The sequence below is a fragment of the Macrosteles quadrilineatus genome, unplaced genomic scaffold (assembly GCF_028750875.1).
Source record: "Macrosteles quadrilineatus isolate MER2022 unplaced genomic scaffold, UCM_ALF_1.0 Scaffold_8__2_contigs__length_117827958, whole genome shotgun sequence".
Classification (NCBI taxonomy): domain Eukaryota; kingdom Metazoa; phylum Arthropoda; class Insecta; order Hemiptera; family Cicadellidae; genus Macrosteles; species Macrosteles quadrilineatus.
The window spans coordinates 107859760-107880506 of record NW_026542601.1 but is presented as its reverse complement, the minus strand read 5'-3'; the positions used below and the strand labels follow the sequence as shown (position 1 = coordinate 107880506).

The 20747-nt window shown below is 32.8% G+C and overlaps 1 protein-coding gene across 2 annotated transcripts in view; it reads left to right on the top strand.

Annotated features, from left to right (window-relative positions):
- LOC128999813 (sex peptide receptor-like) overlaps positions 1-19093 on the top strand; it is a 125698-nt gene extending 106605 nt beyond the window's left edge. Inside the window, exons 6-13 of one of the 2 annotated variants that reach the window (XM_054426498.1) lie at positions 5389-5452; positions 10396-10434; positions 11592-11776; positions 12537-12836; positions 14951-15131; positions 16295-16585; positions 17064-17246; positions 17907-19093. In XM_054426498.1, coding sequence (XP_054282473.1) covers positions 11601-11776; positions 12537-12836; positions 14951-15131; positions 16295-16585; positions 17064-17246; positions 17907-17990 — 1215 coding nt within the window. In that variant the 5' untranslated portion in view covers positions 5389-5452; positions 10396-10434; positions 11592-11600 and the 3' untranslated portion in view covers positions 17991-19093. Of the gene's footprint in view, positions 1-5388; positions 5453-10395; positions 10435-11588; positions 11777-12536; positions 12837-14950; positions 15132-16294; positions 16586-17063; positions 17247-17906 lie in introns of both variants that reach the window. The other variant, XM_054426497.1, reaches the window with a different exon arrangement.
- Positions 19094-20747: the final 1654 nt, after the last annotated feature.

Below are 20747 nucleotides of genomic sequence, written 5' to 3'. Positions count from 1 at the left end.
GAAGCGAGACTAAGATCTGTATGAGAATTTATGAAAAACATTATTTAAAATATGTAACTTGTAATCAAGTACCTAAAAAATCATAATAAATTAAATCTCAGTGATATCGGACCTGAAACAGATTTTGTTTGTAGAACAAGTAGACTTCTCATCCCATTGTAAATTTTGAAGCACGTTTTTCGTGTCTAGTTCGTGTACGTGACACAAAGGCGCTAGTGTCGACGAGTCTTTGTTTCCATTATTTTAGGGTTAATTTCATGATTTGTGCTTTACTGTTTGGTTATATAACTAGGGGACAAGTTATTGTTTATGATTAGATCGTATTATTTGGTTAAACGAGGTTTTAAATGGCTGTAATAACGGGAAACAAATTGTAAACAAAACATGACCTCTACATAAACCGTACAGAACTAACAATAAAAGTGTCTTCAGCTGTTCCATAAGGATGAGAAATCTACTAAGGGAGTATGTTTTATCTATGGTAGAACTAAGCTACTTTGGTGTATGTGTAATAGCTATAAAGTGTAATAGTTTGATAGACAAGCGTTTCTACCAGTTCAGTTAGTTAAACATTTCTTTCCAAGAAAGGAAATATTGATGCGTAAAAAAATATGAACTTCTAAGAATACGGATGATGAAATAAGATAATAAAATGAGTAATTGTTAAAGCTGTTCCTTGAAACTTTAAAACCAGGTTGAAATTTAAATTCTGACTTTTGAGGAAATTAAAAGCTATACTCATCTAAAAATCATAATATAACATGAACATTCATTGATTTCATTGAAAAATCGAATGCAACTGTGTTTGTTAACGTTCTTAAGAATTTAAATACAAAGTGTATCGATATTATTATCCAGTGCAAAAAACAAATACATGGTCTGTCATGAATGCTCTTATAATCATAATTCATACACAAGTTTTTATTGTCGAGTTTTATATTGAAACATAGATCGGGTTTTATTCAGAGTGTCCCGATAGTAAACAGACAAAAGATGATTTTTTATTTAAACGTGGGTCTCTTTTATCTTAACACACAAACCAAGTTTCATTATGATCGGTTGAAAAACTTTAAAAATAAAAATGTTAATGTGAAAAAAACGAAACGGTGGATATTTGGTTAAGGAAGTGATTTTGAAAAAAATTATTTTTATTTTCTCTTAATTTTGACTTGTGGAACTATTTCCCGATATTTGCTGTTTACCGACAGTACACCCTGTATATGAGTATTAAATACATAGCTTTTGCATGCATAAAACAAAATATTCATTGGGAAATTGTACAAAATAAAAAAGTTTTTTTTTAGTTTCATATTTAAATGCTGTATTTGACATGAAAAGGCGAGTCATTAAATGAACGGCTGTAAATAAAATTATTGTAAATGGTTCTATGGAGAGAGCATTTTACCACTGAAATAAAAGAGCAATTTTAAGTGTCAACAACAGAGAAACGTTGAACAGTTTTCTTCCAAATCTTGACACATTCCACTTTATTTTACGTTATTTCAATGTTTTCAGCATGAAATTAAGTAAAATTTATTATTTTTTGCATATTTCCCTAAAATAAACATAAATTGGAATACTAAATAGTTAATCAGCATTGTTGTATAAAATAAGGTATACTTCATCTATATCTTTTGGATAGGGATATAGTCAATATTGTTCTGGCTGTAAACTCAACTTTTACCCATTATAGTTGTGTTGATAATTAAAAAATACATTTATTATTATTTTATTTATTTATTTGATTTATTTTTATTTAGTTTCATATACAAAACTTTTAAGGTAATGTTAACACAGATAAACTTTAAATATTGTAAATTGATGTTGATAAGATGCATCGATATTTTAAAATTAATTCAACGTAAGTGAAAAAAGACAGACCTAATAAAATAAATGTTCAAACACGTCCCAGTTATTCTATTACGACAGTTTAGTTAACTAACGCCATGTGGTGCTGGATAACAGTAAAGGCTGGAATTTCATTAACTCACCCCTGTCCACATTCAATGGACAGTTGGGTTTGTTGTGAAGTACTGAGTCACTTGGCTGGGCAGGATTGATGGAAGCAGCTCTATATTGAATGCTGGTGTTGACTCCTCTCTACTGCCAGAGCTTTGACAACTAATAGCTAGGATTTAGAATATATAGGTCGGTAGTAGCTTTTAGGAATACTAAAGATTAGTTTTAATTCTGAGATAAAACCTAAACTTTTATTTTGTATCTAATATGGAGTTGTTATCATAATATTTTTTACTACTTAGATATTATAAACAAGAAATTTTGGAGACTCTTTTATGTCCTTGTTCTGGAAAAAACATATTAAATTTGTATATCAATGATATAACAATCATCTTACAGTATCTCAAATGCCCAATTGAAAAAAAAAAACTAATGTTGTTGGAAAGACGATTATATTTGCCAAAAAGTCTTAAAACAATAAGAGGTACTTTGGTATTATACCGCCCACACCTAATAACAATAACCTAACCTGACCTAAGGGTGGCTGGATTAACTTAGAAAGATTTTTGAAGATTTTTGTGAACTCGGAATCGGCATGTTCTAGGCTATATTTCAGTTTGTATCAGCACCAGGCATTTCATTACAAGCCACTTCAGTGTAAATTGGTGCTATAAATAACTGACATGAAACGCTGCAATAAACAGACCATGTTCTGTCAGTTGTTGGAAAACAGCATCAGACAGTTCTGAATCCTCTTTGCCTATTCCTCGTAAAACAATTTACTGATTCGTCAAATATTTTTCCTTTCACCAAGTAGCAAATTGTGTGGTTTTTGAGCCTGATAGTTAATGCTTTCAACGGTATATTCCTCAAATAATATATTATATATAGTTTTACTTTAGTTAATTTAATATTTGTGTGCTCTATATGAATGCAAGAAACGTAAATCAATTTCTACTGTCACATAAATTACTTAGTCATCCATGACAATGACTATAAAAGTATTTTAACTTGACGCCTAGCTTAATACAATTTTACAGTTAGTTAAGTTTACATTAAAACCACTTCCTTAAACATATCTTCTGGGTGCGTATAGTTATCGCTCACAACAATGCTCAAGTATGTAGTTTTCTTGATGCTACTTCTTATTATATAACCCACATTTTCAATCACTCTTAACCCGGAATGTAAAATGCTGCTTATCCTGTCGAACTATTTAAAGATTTACAAAATAAACACTATACAAATCTTTTTAAAATAATAAAAAAGTGTTTAGATAAGAACAAACCGAAGAACTCAACTTAAGGCACAAATACTGAGCATATATTTTTTCTTTTGAATGAGACCAGAAATCCGTAATCTATTGATCCTTGAGCCACGTAATTTCCTAACTCAAAATTCCCAATACTTTTCTACACGTTTACAATTATTTCACTTAATAGAATATCAATAAATAGAAACGATAGCCTGATAGGAAACCAATTTTAGTGCATAGTGTATATATTTTATCTAAAATTGTGAAGGTTAGGCAGAGAAATCCTCAGAACCAAAAGAGCTAAGATCCAAACTAGGTAGAGCGTCGTTCACAAGCGGCGCTGTCGTGGCTCTGGCCCAAATTGCCAAACATTCAAGTCCTTACACGTTCTCTAGAGGCCAAAACACTTCCAAAGATTAATAAAACTAACGTCTTGACCTTATTGGCTGTAAAACATAGCTCTTGTATTGTGTATGCATGAAGCAATATGCTAAGTAACGTTGTACGGAACAATGTCAAAAATTACGTTGATTAATTACGCAACAAATATACAAATGTGAGTTTGATTAAATATATTTGATGTTTCAATACGGAAAAAATAAGTTAAATCGTTAGTGGAATTGGAAATGATGTATGATTTGAGAGTGCGGAAATATACGCCGTAAAATTGAGTTGCAACTCCTCAAAACTTTCCTACTCGTAACATAATAATTGTTTGTCTCTTAAAAAATATTCTATACCATTCTAGAAAAACGATGGCTGATCTAACAAAATAACGGTTTTTCTACCAAACCAAGATCTATGGTAATTGATAAAATTATAACTTCCATACAAATTTACATTGATATAACCCTGGTTTTCATAAAAAACTGTAGTAGTTAAGAATAAATAATTGAAATAGTGTGGTATATAATAAAAAAAAAAACTTAATTGTATAATATATTAAGTGTGTTTGTTAAATTGCAGTATGGATTAAAATTAATTTTAATAATACTATAACTAGTTCAAAAGTTTTATTTCCAATAAAAGTTTAAGTTAAATCTCCAAACTATTTTTATATACTAGATATAATATATTATAAAACGTTTTGCATATGGACTTGATCTATTTGATTTATCAAATGTAAATCACCATTTTACAAACTCTGTATTAACTATACGTAAACTTTTGCAGAATTAAAAGTTGTCAAAGGAAACCTCAATGACACATGAATGTTAACGCTTTAAACTGAGTTAGTCCAAAGTTCCATGGCTCTTTTGTAACATTAAACGCAGCTTTAAATCGTATTCCATCTGTAATTAAGCTTCATTGTGCCCCGAACCTTATTTGTTTCATGAAAAAAGAAATTAAATTAACGTTACATAAAGACTTTTGGCAGATTCCCTCAATAACAAGAAGGTATTACCGTAGATATCACAGTTATGCTTAAGCCCAGCATCGAGTAGTCTTTTAGTCTTAATGACTTTACAGGAAAACAAAAAAATTATAAAACTTGTACCTCTATGCATTCTATGTATTCTGTTATCCTATGGTGGATGACTGATTTCTGTAGTTTGCCTTGATACTAACATATATGGATAAAATTTGGCAAACAATCTTATGGGTTGATGTACAGGTGACTTTAAATTAACAACATACCATGTGCATACAACATAATTAAAACCAACAAAACAATTCCAGTAAAAAAATGTATAGCTTATTAAAACATTGTTTATATTTTCAACGTCTTGAAGGACAAAAAAAAACAAAAATCAGCATATATTTCACGAGAATGCCTAGCTTGTCAGGTGTTTGTATAGTGTATACTAATGCCTCTGTACCATTCTCTGTAACAATGAGAAGTGATTCATCATCCTGTAACACTGTCTCAGAAACCCACGTAACAGCGTGTTAATAGTATTTATTGATCCACAAATTGTTATGCATGAAATTGTATATATAGTGATTTTGCCGTAAATAAATAAATAAAAATAAATAAATAAACATGCGAGGTTGATGACTCGAGTGATGGAAACTTGTATTGTATCGAAAAAACTAATGTGATCAATTATGTGTCCACTTGTTTTGAACATTTACACGATTAGTGAGGTTGTGACACTGTTGTTTATAGCTTAAAAAAAAAATACTTTTATTCTACTTAAGATGAAGTAAATGTTTTTGTTTTTTTTTTTCAGAAAAATGGATGCTTGTCGTCAGTTTCTTTAATAGATTGAAAAATACAACTATTACAACATAATGGTAAGTACAAATGTATGCTTTATATTTTTTAAAGATTACTTATGTCTTGTTTATTGATTTTTTTTATGTAAATAACTTTAAAACACATTTAATTTGTATTTAAATAGACAAAAATATCTACGGTCACAATATATTTCAAAACGAATATTGATTTAACTTGTATCTTAAACTGTATTAAAATTTATAAAGTCATTTGGTCTTTAAGTCCTTATATGGTAATGTTTGCCGTAGTTAACAACAATGAGATTGATACGAAAAACATAATACGAAATGTTTCAGGTTGTTCGACCCATAACTCTATGGACACTATTAAACAATACTGCATTCCAATTTAAAATAAAAACTTCAACATCGTTCTAAAATGCATAAAGAAATAGGCAATTTATGATTTTGATTATTCGCCAAAAGATATTTTTAAGTTCGATTGTAAATGCACGGAAGCTTAAGGTTAAATAATGTAAAAAGTTGAACAAATGTATTTTTTTACACAAATCATTTTATGTACAAATTACATTACATATTACATATATTACATATTACATAATGATTATGCAATTATATACATATAAAGCCTTAAGTGGAGGGATTTCGATGAAAAACTATCGTAACTTGGTAAGAGTTCCAATTTTCTTTAGAACTGATTTAACTTTCTCAACAATCCTTACTGCTTCTGAGCACATATGGGTTTGTGGATTTAACCTCATATCTTGTATTCAAATAAGCTGGTTAAACCCAACACTTAAACCTATTCACTACTTGAGAACCTTGTTTTTTTTCAAACACATTGGTAGCTTTTCTAAATTAAAACCTTGAGGTACACAACGTAACACCTATTCTATTGCATAAGCTTTTGTGTTCATTAGCATGGATAGTTTTTTTTATGGAGGGGTTTTAAAGTGATGTGGGCTTTAGGGTTTTTACTGAATCAAATATTCAATAAGTGAGCGTATTTTTGTGGATTTTAGTTAAAACAGATTCACTTTATAATGTTTGTCGCAGCTAAACTGAAAACACTGCAAATCAACCTTGTTCATGTAGTAAAAACCTGATCTAGTAGTTCGTTATTTGTGTATAAATTTAACAAATAAAATGTACTATACTTTAATTTCACATGAAAATGTGTAAAATGAGGACTATTTAAAAATTATCCCTAATATGTTTAGATTTATTTTAAATCTACGCAAACTAGTATCCATCCGGATGTAAAACACAAGTTTTTAAGCTATAAATTAATTAAATAATAAGTTAAGAAACAAATAAACTCGTTTGGACCTAAAAACCTCCTCATTTGTCTTGAAATAGCTATCATTGATAATGAAAAGATATTATGCTTAAAACAATATCCAATAGGTTCTATTTTAATGTAATACATTTTATTGTAACCTTTGACAAATATGATGATTCAAGATCCTTGGCGTGAAAGCTAACTTTGGGTCAAAGTACACCAAGACTCTTGGAATACTTTAGGTGTTAGAATTAATGCATACTTTATATGCAACACCGGTGCAAGATTTACTCTTACACTCATTACTATACAGGGAAGCTTCATGCATTGCATAACTCTGCATGCATATTGGTCCCCAGATTGAATAACATGAGTTTGTCAACAATATGTTAGGGGAAACTGCTTTGCTGTTATCTAAATCCTTTGTTGCTATTAGTGTTCAAAATCGAAACCCTTGTAAAAATAAAAACTCTTAAGTACTTAAACAATTTTTCTTCTTCCAAATGACTTAGGCATTTGTTAAAATATTATATTGTACATTTGCTTTTCCAATTGCATCTCATTTACAGAAACTAATAAAAAACCAGGACTGATTTAAATAACGAAAATTAATTCTCTGTGAACTGGTTGAAATGTAATATTTCTAGTGACTCAAATATTATAAACATAAAACTGTAAATAAAACTGCAAAGGTCACCGTTAAAAAAACCCAAACGTATTAAAGGAATTTCCTTTTGATAAAATTACTTACTAGATCCCCCCATAATATGTTGAACCAATGATTGAGCCAGTGAAGAGGTGTTTATAAACAGTTCTACCATTGTGAAGAAGCAGAAACAGATCTATTATAAGACTCCTCGAGCTCTATTTCACCATTGAACCAATCTATCACTATCAAATGTTCTCATTTAGTCAAGTTGCTATTTATCCTTTTTAGAGATAGATGCTAGTTTTAGTAAACTAAAAGTAAATCTCTGTTGGTAAGCAAAGTAATGTGAAAATTGACAGTTTAAAAAGCAAGTGGGAAAGTTTAATGAAATGTGACTAAAATGTCAAATATTGTCAGTTGAGATCATGTAAAGCAGGGACGTCCAGTCACACATTTAAATGCTTTTTGTGGTTTTTGCATCAGGGTGAACAGTGACACTGTGCAAATTAAATGGCACTGCTTTGAAAAGTAATTTACTTTTGACGAGTAAAGTGATACCTTAAATACCGTACATTAGTTTTAAAAGCTGATGTGTTACAGTAAATGCTTTTGAGAACTCTGACTTTTGATTTCTTATGACTGGTCTTACTACAAAACATGTAAATCCTTAACATCAATAAAGTGATAATATTCTAAGGAATATCCATACATACATTTAAAAAATTGTTTTCATGGATAGAATTTTTTTGTTTACGAAACATTATCTCATAACATAGCATTGTGTCCACCATCATGACACACAAGCAGTTAATTAATGCAAAATTAAAGAATAAATAAAAAATACTCCATTTTGTTGGTTATAATATGATTAAAGTTGTTTAGATTAGTAGAATAGTTCATGTTTATATTTGGGTAGTTTAATGATTAAATATTTTAGTTTACGTGTGGTTTCTATTATGGAGTAGTGGACAATCATGTTTTTGTACATTACAGAACACTTAGGTGGTGTAACCAAAGTTTATAAACGGAAAATATATTTTTGTATTTCCACCGTTAAGCTACTAATCAAGGACATCCTAATTGAATCTGCCTTGTTGTCATTTAGCACTAAATCCCGCACGTTGTTCGACAATTGAATAATCACATGGGTAAATTGAAACATGTTTTACTGCAAACGGCTTGCCAGTAATTTACAATCTACATAAGTTAGCAGAACAAATCCAAATACTTAATGTTTTTTTTATAAATCAACTGTTGTATCTGTTGATCGAGATAATAGCAATAAATAGCAAGGGAAACGTTGATATATAAAAACACATGCTTCACTCATAGGCATTTTATAAATTATTCAAACATATTGGCTCTATATAGTTTCCCAAACAATCTTATATATAAAAAAACAACTTTTCCAAAATTTATGTTAGCTAGCCTACTGTACTACTGTACTTTTGTACAACCCGAATTACACGCGGGTTGTACAAAAAGAAAGGTCGTCGGTCCTATATGTGTAGCTTTTATTTGTATATTGAAAATATTTATGTCAATTGGGTCAAAAATGGAAATTCAACTGTTCTTATGTAGGTTTAACATGGGACCAAACCTTTAAGCTCACGACAGCCACCCTGGCCGTACTACTGGACCAATTTACACGCGGGTTGTACAAAAAGAGGTTACTGGTCCTATATGTGCAGGTTTTATTCGTATTTTGAGAATATTTATGTTAATTGGGTCAAAAATTAAATATTCAACTTTTCTTATGGAAATTTAACATGGGGCTAATTCTATATATTAATTGACAAACATGCATTTTGAAAACCTCTTTTCTCAGCTCGTGTGCATCGCAGGGAAAATATACGCAAACTGTTTTGATTACGCAGAAAGATATTTGCCTTTCGATGTGCAGAATACCTTTAAAAATTTTAATAGGCAAAAAAATTAGCACAAAAAATAAATAAATTATAACAAAAATTACATGGGATCTATGAGTTGCCATGTTGATGAGGTAATACACAAAATATAAAAAGAAAAGCAAAAGAAATGGAAGAAATTCCAATCACATGTTTTATCTACAGCGTGGGGTGAAAATAGAGAAGTTTTCACAATACATACTTTTGGTCGAGTTTTTGACCACGGGGTGAGCTCTAGTATATACAAATATCTATTTAATAATTTATCTGCTGGAAGTTTATTTGTAGGGAGAAATATTTAAAACATACGGCATTACTCCTCTTTTATCTTGACAAATCTTTTATTATTTGAAACAACATAAAGCTTAAGGTAGGCTTCAACCCAATGGGTTGGTATTATCAAAGTCTTTTATTTTATCTTGAGACTGTACAGAAAAACTCCTACGTTCTCACTGCCAAACCAGCGCACTCCATATTATCAAAGAGCATATAAATAGAGAGTTCTATGACGGTTAAATTTTGTTTCTTTTCATTATCACACAAGAAATACGATGTAACTTGTGCGATAATTGATCATTAGGTTTCTTATACTTAGCACTTGAAGTATATCGTTTGCGTGTGTAACATATAATTTTAAAAAGATAATCAAAATCTTCGTAGTCATTTAGAGAACCTGGGAAACAAATAAACTGTAAAATAAATACATGGCCCAACAGATACTATTGTACGAAAGACTTCTGAACAAAATTTATATTGTTTAGGGATTTTATTAAATATATTATTTGTATTTTCAGTAATCTGGTATGACAAAATAACCGTTATCTGTTTTAAACGTCAAGTGAGTCTATATGTCGGTGTGCGCAATTTTGTGGATGATTAAATGTCTGTTTATCAGATAATTACGATTCCAATTTGTTAATCCTTTTATAACATTGATTGTTACCAACCCTACTCCCAACACGGTATATACGTTATTTAATTTTACAATATGTTTGTCATGATATAACTAAAAAACTTAGATTTCCTGTGTATAATGGTCTGATTAATACTTATAGTTATGTTATGTTTAATTGCAAAGTAAATACATATTTTTCGTAATCAGGGATGATACGTTGATATAATTAAATAAACCATATTATTTGTATATTTTCTCTTTTCTCAGATGGCGCATAAATGATAAGAAAAATCAATTAAACTAACAGTGAGTATTAAATTATCTTATATTAATGTATATAATTTTATACTATCTAACTATTTTATATATATTATACTTATACAATTTACCCATGCAATGAAAATATTTAAATCCATAAAACGTGGTGCAATATGTTGAGATGGTCTACCAACTAATGCCAATATTTTGTGTTAAGTAATAGATCAATCAGTTGTTTGCTATGACACCGCATTGATTATATTTATTATTTAGCTCAATACACTGTACCCTCTGGTGAGATGGCCCTGAACCTATTTTCTTTGCTTCAAATTTTTACATTACATGGAAATTATATTCTTTGTATAGTCAATGGTACTCCCTTTCAAAAATGATATTCAAGAAATTTTGACAATAGAATATTGAGAAATCTGTTTTATTCCATTCAAATTTATAAATGCCAATATAATGAAAAATGTAGAGACCAGTTAATATCCTACATTGTCATAGAATATGTTCTTCTAATAATGTCCCTTATACACAAATTATAAAATATTTTTAATATTTTAGTGTTCTAATACTTCAAATATTTATCAAAACTTAAAAAAAAAGACGCAACGTCTTGACCAACTCCGATAACACAACATAAGTCTTGTCTAATGGACACACCACTTAATTTGATTCATTAACCACCACTTAATTGTATAGTTATATTTACAAATATAACTTTATTATCTTTATAATTTCTATTTTGACGACCTTTCTATTTTAAAACTTATTTCACTTAAAAGATGATCTTTGCATGTTGTCCCAAATATTAACCATCATGTTTAACGTTCTGTAAAAACTTCCAGTTACTGTATAATGGCTATAAAATAATATTAGCTGCTCAGTTGTTGACAACCATTTAGATTTCAATATCTTATAGTAAAGATCGTATAGTTAATCCTTAGACAATAGATGAACTTAGCTAACATCCCAATATAGCTACAATATACATCAATACAGCTAACATAGCCAATAGATCATTATAGCTGACGGTCAACATGTTAATTTATTGTACAATTTTGGAAATATTGCTACCAAAATACTATTTAAAACTATTACAATTTTAACTTGTTATCTTCAGATTGCAAACTATGGATGAATGAAGTATACACATCACTATTTTAGAGCTTAGGATTTATAGTCTAACTGTCTGCCAGCAGGGCGTAGTCATGGAGGGTTTGGATGTGGTGGAGTTTCTCTCACTGACCACGGAAGCAGCTGTCAACCTCAACTTCTCTCTGGAAGACTGGAACCTCACCTCGACCACTGCGTCCTCTAACAGAACCCTGCATTACATAAACGTTACGTCTGAGCTCCCTATAGAATATGCTCAGCCCATGTATGGGTAAGTGTGCTATAGTGACGTATTGTATTGATATATCCTACTTAATTAAGTTAAATAGTGGAATCATTCAAGTACAACCTAGATGAATATTTGGTGAGTCGGTAGCACCCAAAACTTTAGGACAAAGGCATTCCTTTCGTGGTTTCGGGTTCTAGTACCTGCCACTAATTTTGATCAGTATAGTTTATCCGTGTACCATATTGGCTCATCCCTGGCTATATTGGATACGCACCGGCTTCAGTGGCCTTCCGTCCACACGGGGAAATGTAAAGTAAAAGATAAAGACTTAGAAACAGACATACATTACCTAAATACTTAATTTTAGGATTATGTACCACTAAAACATTTTAATGTGGTAACTTCGACTACAAATTTCCTTAATACCTTTTCTAATTGCTTGAGGTAGGAATTGACCAGAAAGGCCAATTTCTGTTACGAAGGCAACCTCTACCAGTGTTGTGAAAATCGTGTCCAAATTACCTTTCCGGGCGATTAGGTCTTTCATTGGGGAGAGAGAAACTCGCCTACTTTATTAGGCTTGACTTTTTCAGTAAGGATAAAGTACACCTTAGAACCTGACGGTACACACGCAGAAAGATATGCAGTATCATACTTGTATCATTACAGCTATGTGATGCCGTTTCTGCTGCTGATCACCATTGTCGCCAACATGCTGATAGTAGTGGTGCTGAGTAAGCGGCACATGCGCACCCCCACCAACGCAGTGTTGATGTCTGATAGCATACTTGTATCATTACAGCTATGTGATGCCGTTTCTGCTGCTGATCACCATTGTCGCCAACACGCTGATAGTAGTAGTGCTGAGTAAGAGGCACATGCGCACCCCCACCAACGCCGTGCTGATGGCGATGGCTCTGTCGGACATGTTCACCCTACTCTTCCCCGCCCCATGGCTCTTCTACATGTACACGTTTGGTAACCACTACAAACCCCTCACCCCTGTTGGTGCCTGCTACGCCTGGGCGTTCATGAACGAAGTCATTCCGGCATTGTTTCACACTGCTTCCATCTGGCTTACGTTGGCCCTTGCTGTACAAAGGTAAAAAAATTATCTGGAAGTGCTGTTATGTCAGAATATGAAGGATAGCTAGACAGCATAAGAGTCATAGGTATGTTTTAAAAGACTAGTGTTGTTGTATCCAAATGCAAATTGTGTGGATTGGTAATACAAGAAAATGCAAGAAAATGTTGTAAAAATACAAGAGGTAGCAATTATAGCTACATTTTATATTGAGATGCTTAATACTTCTGTTTGAGGGATAAGCTATACCCTAATTACTACCCTAACTTTTTTTTTATTCTAAAATATATTAAAGGAGTGCTGTTGCCCTTTCAAAATTACACCGAATTAGAGATTTAATATTATAAGTATTTGTACGTAGGTAATCATTGTTATTTCCCGATAACAAATTAATTTTAATAAATAGCACGAATTTGTAAAATTCAACTATTATGAAACAGATACATTTGTGAATCAGAAATGCATTCGGTTCCAAGCCATACACATGCATACTAATTAGATTATTTTGTTAATTAGTTGTTGAGGTACTCTGAATGGGAAGCCTTGAACAGAGAACGTAGCCTCTCTTGTTTCAGAGGGAATTCAATATTCGGATATAAATACATTCACGGGCCAGAGAGTGGGATCAGCAGTGATGTTAATTAGTTTTTGCTGATGGAGGGAAGTTTCTATCAGAACTGGTTGGGATTGATAATCCTCCGCTAATCTCGCCCATTTTGAGTTAACACTTTGTGGATTTAATACGTCCGGATTATATTTAATGGACTACAGCAAAGCACTTTGACCTTTTATCCCTAATTATTATGTAGTTGGCAAGATACAATCTATTAACGATTTATGATTTATGATGGTATATTTGCTTTTTTTAGTTTTTTAGGAGAGGTTATAACATTTTTCCCATTTTATGGTTGTTGAACCACAGAAAAATTGGTTGAGTAGTAGATTATCAGTTTACTATTGTTATTTTCGTATTTTGAAATATACCATAAAGTTTAGTTATATGGTGTGTACAAAATCAGGATGTATATTGTAAACACAATTTTTTTAAATCTAGTTTACATTGAACAACAGAAGGATAGTAGTTTTATAACTCTCTAACTGTACGATTACCTTAGATTTACAAACGAATATCATTTCACGATATATACTACTAGTTATCTATTCTAGTCTAGATGTGAAACTCATGTTTAAAGAATACTAATCGTATAACCACAATAATAACTGGTTGTGGTTACATCTATGGCCCCGTTTATGCACCAAGTGCGGTAGCGGTAGCGACAGCGGGAGCGATTTCTAACACCATTGAGTTAAATGGGGCTGTTTATGCACCAAGAGCGATAGCGATAGCGGTTGACCTCCCGCTGCGATTTCTAATTCGCCCGCTGTGTAGTTAGGAATCGCAGCGGTTGCTTGGGCTGAAGCCAGGGTTGCCAACTTGACCCACGCGCACGTGCACTTAGGACAAATAGTTGTGTTAATTATTTGGCAGAGTTTGAGTTGGCAAGACTGTGTCCCCCTTCCATTCTCCTTTAACCAACCGCTACCGCTATCGCTCTTCGTGCATAAACAGACTCATTTACAGCGGGAGCGGGCCCGCTATCGCACCGCTCCCGCACTTGGTGCATAAACGGGGCCTATGAGCTTGATTTAACTTTTTATTAAAAGCTCAACATGGGTAAGAATTTTTAGAATTCAAGGTAGCAACGGACATTTATAAACATACCAGTATAAGAAATTGTATCTTCCAACCTTAGTTATCTTTAATTGCTTCTTTCCATACTCTGATTTTTATTTAAACACTTATATGTGTGTCCTTTAATTATATTTTTATAGATAACTGTGGAAGGTTTATGTAGCAGGTGCCCAACCATCAGACACGTGGACAGTCTGGTCTGAGAAAACTGGTCCGCAGACAGCCCCACACACGATACGACGTGCCAGACACCATACCGGACGGTCTGGTCTGGTAGTGTGTGAGAGGCTTAAAGTGTACACTAGTTCTAAACTCGTTATATATTCTCTACGTGTCCAAGACAGAATGGTCCATTGTTCTACGTGTGCCACTCTTTACCAGTTCCTAAACTTGTTAGACATTTTCTACATGTCTTACATCGAATGTTTCATTTGTTCAGGTACATCTACGTGTGCCATGCTCCCGTAGCCAGGACGTGGTGCACGATGCCTCGAGTTCTCAAATGTGTCGCTTGGATCGCTGTGCTGGCAACTCTACATCAATTCCCCCGGTTCATTGACAGGGTGTATGAACCCCTCACCATCTCTTGGAGAGGCCAGGATGCTGTGACAGTTTGTAGGGTAAGACATATGCCTATTAACATTGTTAAACATATACAATCATTGTTCCATGGTTGGTGTTGATAGTTTTCAAACTTGTTCTTTTACATTTTGACTTAAACTAACCGATTGTATTAATTTCTGATTCAAAAGTTTTTGTTGGCACATTTTGATAATAAGTTAATCTGTTTGTAGCATGATTATAGTGGAGTTCATATAACCATAAAAACATACGTAGGTAGGTACTTTAGTTTAGGGTAATTAGTATATACAGCTACTCTTAAATAAATAATACATATCACACTAAACCGTAACTATGCTGTACAATACTTAAATTATTAGAAATATTTAATTTTTTGAACATAACGAAATTAAAGTTAATATCCTAAAATGGATATAATATTTAATTTTGTTAAGCTTTGCATGAAAATAAAGATTGTCATTACTAGTTTTACGGATTTTTCAATCAGTCCTTGATATAGTTACTCTTAATTAAACCAAGATAATACAGGAAACCTTTAATAGTAGTTATGCTTAGCTTAACTACTCATATTCCTGGAAATAAAAATCTGAACCTAACAATACAAAGTCCATCTATTAAACCTCAATTTGGTCTAGCTCTGAACTAAAATCCATCTGATATACCTCGACTATTTTATTACTTGACAATTTTTGTGAGTCAGCGCCTCAGTCGGTGACACCACGAATATATAAATTTATGTAAATACCTTCTTCTGTGTAATCCAATAGTTGCAAAGTCATGTGACTAGTTTCAACTTCTTGAAGAAGTCCTCTTCAGGCGTCCAGAAAATGTCACAATCACTTCATCAGATTCATCAGATGTTAAAATTATTCGCGTGACTTTGCAACTATTGAATTACACAGACACAGGTATTTACACAAATTTATATATTCAACGTAATCCGGAAGCTGTCATCAAAAATGCCCCACGAACTTTGAGCCAACGTCGTGGTTTCGAATCCTGGTATCTGCCTCTAACTTTTATCAGTGCAATTCATATTTGTACTGTACCTCTTGCTTTACTGGATACGTTCTAAAGGTAGTTTTTTTTCCGCGGGAAAATGCAAAATTAAAAGAGGTCACCAAACACTTAAAACAAATATAACAATTTGATTTTCATTTATGGTTGACTATTAAAGATTTCTCCCAAACTGCTTATCCAGGAGCGTTTCGCCTACTGGGTGGAACACTGGCTGTCCCTGGACGTCTACTTCACCGTATACTTCGGGTTCCGGGTGATCTTCGTACACATGGTCCCCTGCATCTGTCTGGTGGTGCTGAACGTGCTGTTGTTCCGAGCGCTGCGAGACGCCCAGCTCAAGCGGGACAAGTTGCTCAAGGAGAACCGTAAGAGCGAATGTAAGCGTCTGCGAGACTCCAACTGTACCACTCTCATGCTCATCGTCGTAGTCACTGTCTTCTTGTGCACCGAGATACCGTTGGCTGTTGTCACGGTGAGTCTGAGGTTTTATAGGTTATGTGAATGATTATATAAAGTGGAAGTCTACAGTTGCCTGATAGCCATCGAAGATTTTGAGGTATACCCAGTGAATAGTGTTTGTCACTAAAATTGTTGTAAATCAAAAATGAGTAGTTAGATTTGAAAAAGTGTAAACTTAATTTGTGAGACGACTTTTTAGCTTATGTTCTTAAAGTTCTTTACGGTAATTTTCTTAAACTAATGGCCGACCAAGGTGAATCTCATATGGCGATCGTGTAGCAACAACGTGTTTTTACGCTCGCCTTTATGGGAAAATACTTGTATAAGTAAAATGATCAATAACCTATGGTAGTATACATAAACATATCTTAAAGTATAGCTTTTGGAGCTAGCTTAAATATGCCAACTGATACTGATTTTCCTCTTCAGAAGCTTAATAAAAATACACGATCCTATTCAATGATAGTTGTGTAATTCAACCACTTGAACAGGTGCTTCACGTGATATCCAGCAGCATCAAGGAGTTCTTGGACTACCACCTGGCTAATGTCCTGGTCCTGTTTACCAACTTCTTCATCATCGTCAGTTACCCGATCAACTTCGCCATCTACTGCGGCATGAGCCGTCAGTTCCGAGAGACGTTCAAGGAGTTGTTCATTCGAGGAGCTGTTCAGGTACTGTTTTGGTTTATACCTTTTGAGGATGTTTGTAGTATAACTGCAATTTTGTAGTGAGAATCGAAACAGTAGAAGTTTATACTTTTTTTATAAAATGAGCTATGAAAAAATACTCTCACTATGTGGTAAGAGGGTTCAAGAAAAAAGTTACTTTAATCAAGTGGTTGTAATGACCAATATTGCTAAATAGTAATCCTTAAAAGCTAACTTGAAGTTCACTGTTTTGATTAACGGTATGACTATATTGACAAGTCCTCATAGTTGACCAAATAAATCACTAACAAAAGCAGATTTGTTCATTCGGCTCAATTTCTCTACTAATATAGTAATGTACTACACCCTATTTACACGTGTGCAAATTTGGATTAACTATGCCCTTTAACAATCAAATGTATAATATCTCTTGAAAGGGGTTCCAAAAAAACTCCAGTCTGTGTGGCTATTACATACCGAGTTGCAACTGTGACTTTTCACAGGTGACAGGACGCAACGGTGGCGCAGTTCCAGGTATTACCTAGTCAACGGTCTCCGGACGTGTACCAACGAGACTGTTTTGTAGTTAAGCAACCGCCATAGCGCTCAGCTAGACAGCAGTAGGGAGAAAAGCTCCAGCACTGTAACTAATACATATTGAGGTGCAACTGTTACTTTTTACAGGTGACACGACGCAACGGTGGTGGCAGTTCCAGGTATTCCCTAGTCAACGGTCCCCGTACGTGTACCAACGAGACTGTTTTGTAGTTAGGCAACCGCCATGGCGCCCGCCCAGGCAGCAGTAGTGAGAAAAGCTCCAGCACTGTGTAACCGTTACATATCGAGGTGCAACTGTGACTTTGTGAGATATTAGTGACAATATGGAAATTCCCCGTGAAGTGATATTAGTGAAAACTCTTAATGAAGCATTTTATTATTTTTTATACTTGTCTCTTAAAACGTGTTTAGTGTTATAGTTTGTTTTGGAACGTGTTTAATAATTTTGGAATTGTTAAGTGTTTATGACAATATTTCTTAAACATAGTATATCCAAGGATACTGTAGTATGTTTCTTCCAAGATTCAACCAATAACATTTGTGTATTTCATTACCAGAAAATAGTCCAGTTTTATTTGTTTCTAGTTTTATAACCATGTAGTTTTGGTTTAGTAAAATTTATTAACATCTTTAAACGTAATTATATGAATTTAATTATACTGTTAAACTTATTGTCTTACAACTTGGTTTGACTTATGCATTTAATGTCACTTTGATAATATTATTCTGTAGTTTGTAAAGTTTCAAGCTTTATTTGCTTCAACTGATGGAACAAAGGTTACTAGAACACAAATATCTCCTACTTTCCCAAATAAATATACCTAGTGCTTGAACACTTAATTTCGGTGTAAATATTGACTTTTGTACATAGGAGCGGTACTCTTAGGTATTGAAAGACTGTTAAATTTCAAATACCTCAGCTAATATGTAACGAAATGATATTAAAAGACAAACTACTAGATGTAATGTGTCTGTTCTACTTGGTTGCTCTTGTTTAGCGTCACCTAACCTTCAACCCACCATGCTTGGTCCCAGTGATGGGTTGGGTGGGTTGTATCTGAGCCCCGTAGACAACCCCCCCTCGCCATCGCAACCCCCCCCCCACCAAACCATCGCACCCTCCAACCTTCCAAAGCACCATTCCTCAACCAATCGCACCATATCCTCGTCCTTCAACGCTCTGTATAGTCATGCTCGCTACGCTTCTGATGTTTATATTTTAATATGAGTGTTTATATTGTTGGAAATGTAATAAGTCTAGGCGTTTGTTGTAAATTGTTCTATCGTAACGTTATTTTAGCCATTACTCTTTAAAATAAAACTATTAAATTCAATGTGTTTATTTTTCCTTGAATGTCGTAACTCACAGTTCGTACCAATCTAAATCAATTACCAGTTAAAGGTGACAACCCTGAAAAGTATGTAATCTATAGAAATAACAACAAAAAATCCTTATTTTCCATTGAGTTTTATGAACCAAATTTAGCAATGACTTAAGATATTATATGACAGTTACATTTGCATTACATTGTAACGATAGAAGTAAATAAAATAAAAACTAAGAATTCTAAACATACACCTTAAATATCAATTTAAGTGTTTACAATACTAAGAAAGTTATCATATTATTCATCACTCCCACCATTGACTATTGCAGACTGAATTGTCTGTCAAAGTTGTATTAATAGTCAAAGCTCCCACGTAAAGTCGATCAATAATTTAATGATCTTATTTCCTTCATTTCGTGCTTTGTAAGGAAAGAAGTAATTAAAATCAAATCAAATAAACGGTATCAGCATTCTGACACATACTTTCTCCCATAAGTTTGTCAACAACCTTTATCATGTGTCAGCGGTCAGAGTAAATGTACGGAAATGGGATTTGTAAAATTTTGTTCAGAATTTAAAGGAATATAGCATACTAAATTTTTATCAAAATCGATCTAGCCATTTTTTAGAAAATCAATTATTTCCGTTATTTAATGGTGCTTTTAAAGGGAAAATAACATTATTTTCAATAAATTTTGAACCGTAATTTTTATAGAAATGGGATTTGTACAATTTTGTTCAGAATATAAAGGACTATAACATACTAAATTTTTATCAAAATCGTTCGGGCCATTTTTTGGGAAAATCTGATTGTTCCGTTATTTTATGGGGTTTTATGGGAAAATCAAAAAAACCTAGCTAATTGTGGAAACACCTCTTTAATGGAATATGGATCAATTCCTATAAGATAGTTTTTTTATTGGTTTTGTTTTTAATTTGATGCTGCCAATGGTTTTTAAATCATTAAGAAAAAAACGCAAAAACTTTCTTCCGGCACAGGTGGTTTTTTTTATTGGAAAAGAAAAGATGGTTGCGACTACGGCTTTTCCTGTTGTATTATAACATAATTAATTGGGCGCTATCCGTTATACTTTTTTTAGCAATGAGAGCCGTTACGAAAATGTATAAAAAAGACATTTTTTTTATTTCAAAACTAATTTTTAAACCGTCACAATTTTTCAGTTATCACAAAAAACTGTGCACGGTAAAATACAATGATTATAAACAAAATGTATGATTAAACTCAATAAAGACTCTGTCAACGTGTGTAACGGTTAATTGCAACTGTTTCAAATGATACGTTATTAGTAACAATTACGTAATGGGGAATTCACTGGTCTAGAGTATTATTGAGAGGATATAAACAACTCTGGGCTCCTGCGGCTAGTTGGTCATTAGAGTAACTGGGCTGGACCAGACGATTACATTACAGTATCGGAAGTTTTCAACTGCAATATAATATCGTCTCTATTCTATAACAAAGAACTGGTTACTTGCTAACGAAATAAATGCTCTAAGCCTCTATTAATTTGGAAGAGTGAGGATACTGTAAATTAAAAACGATGTTTGTACAAAATGTTGTAAATAATATCAATTTATCTGCTAAAGAAAATAAAGTTACACCTATACAAAATGGTAA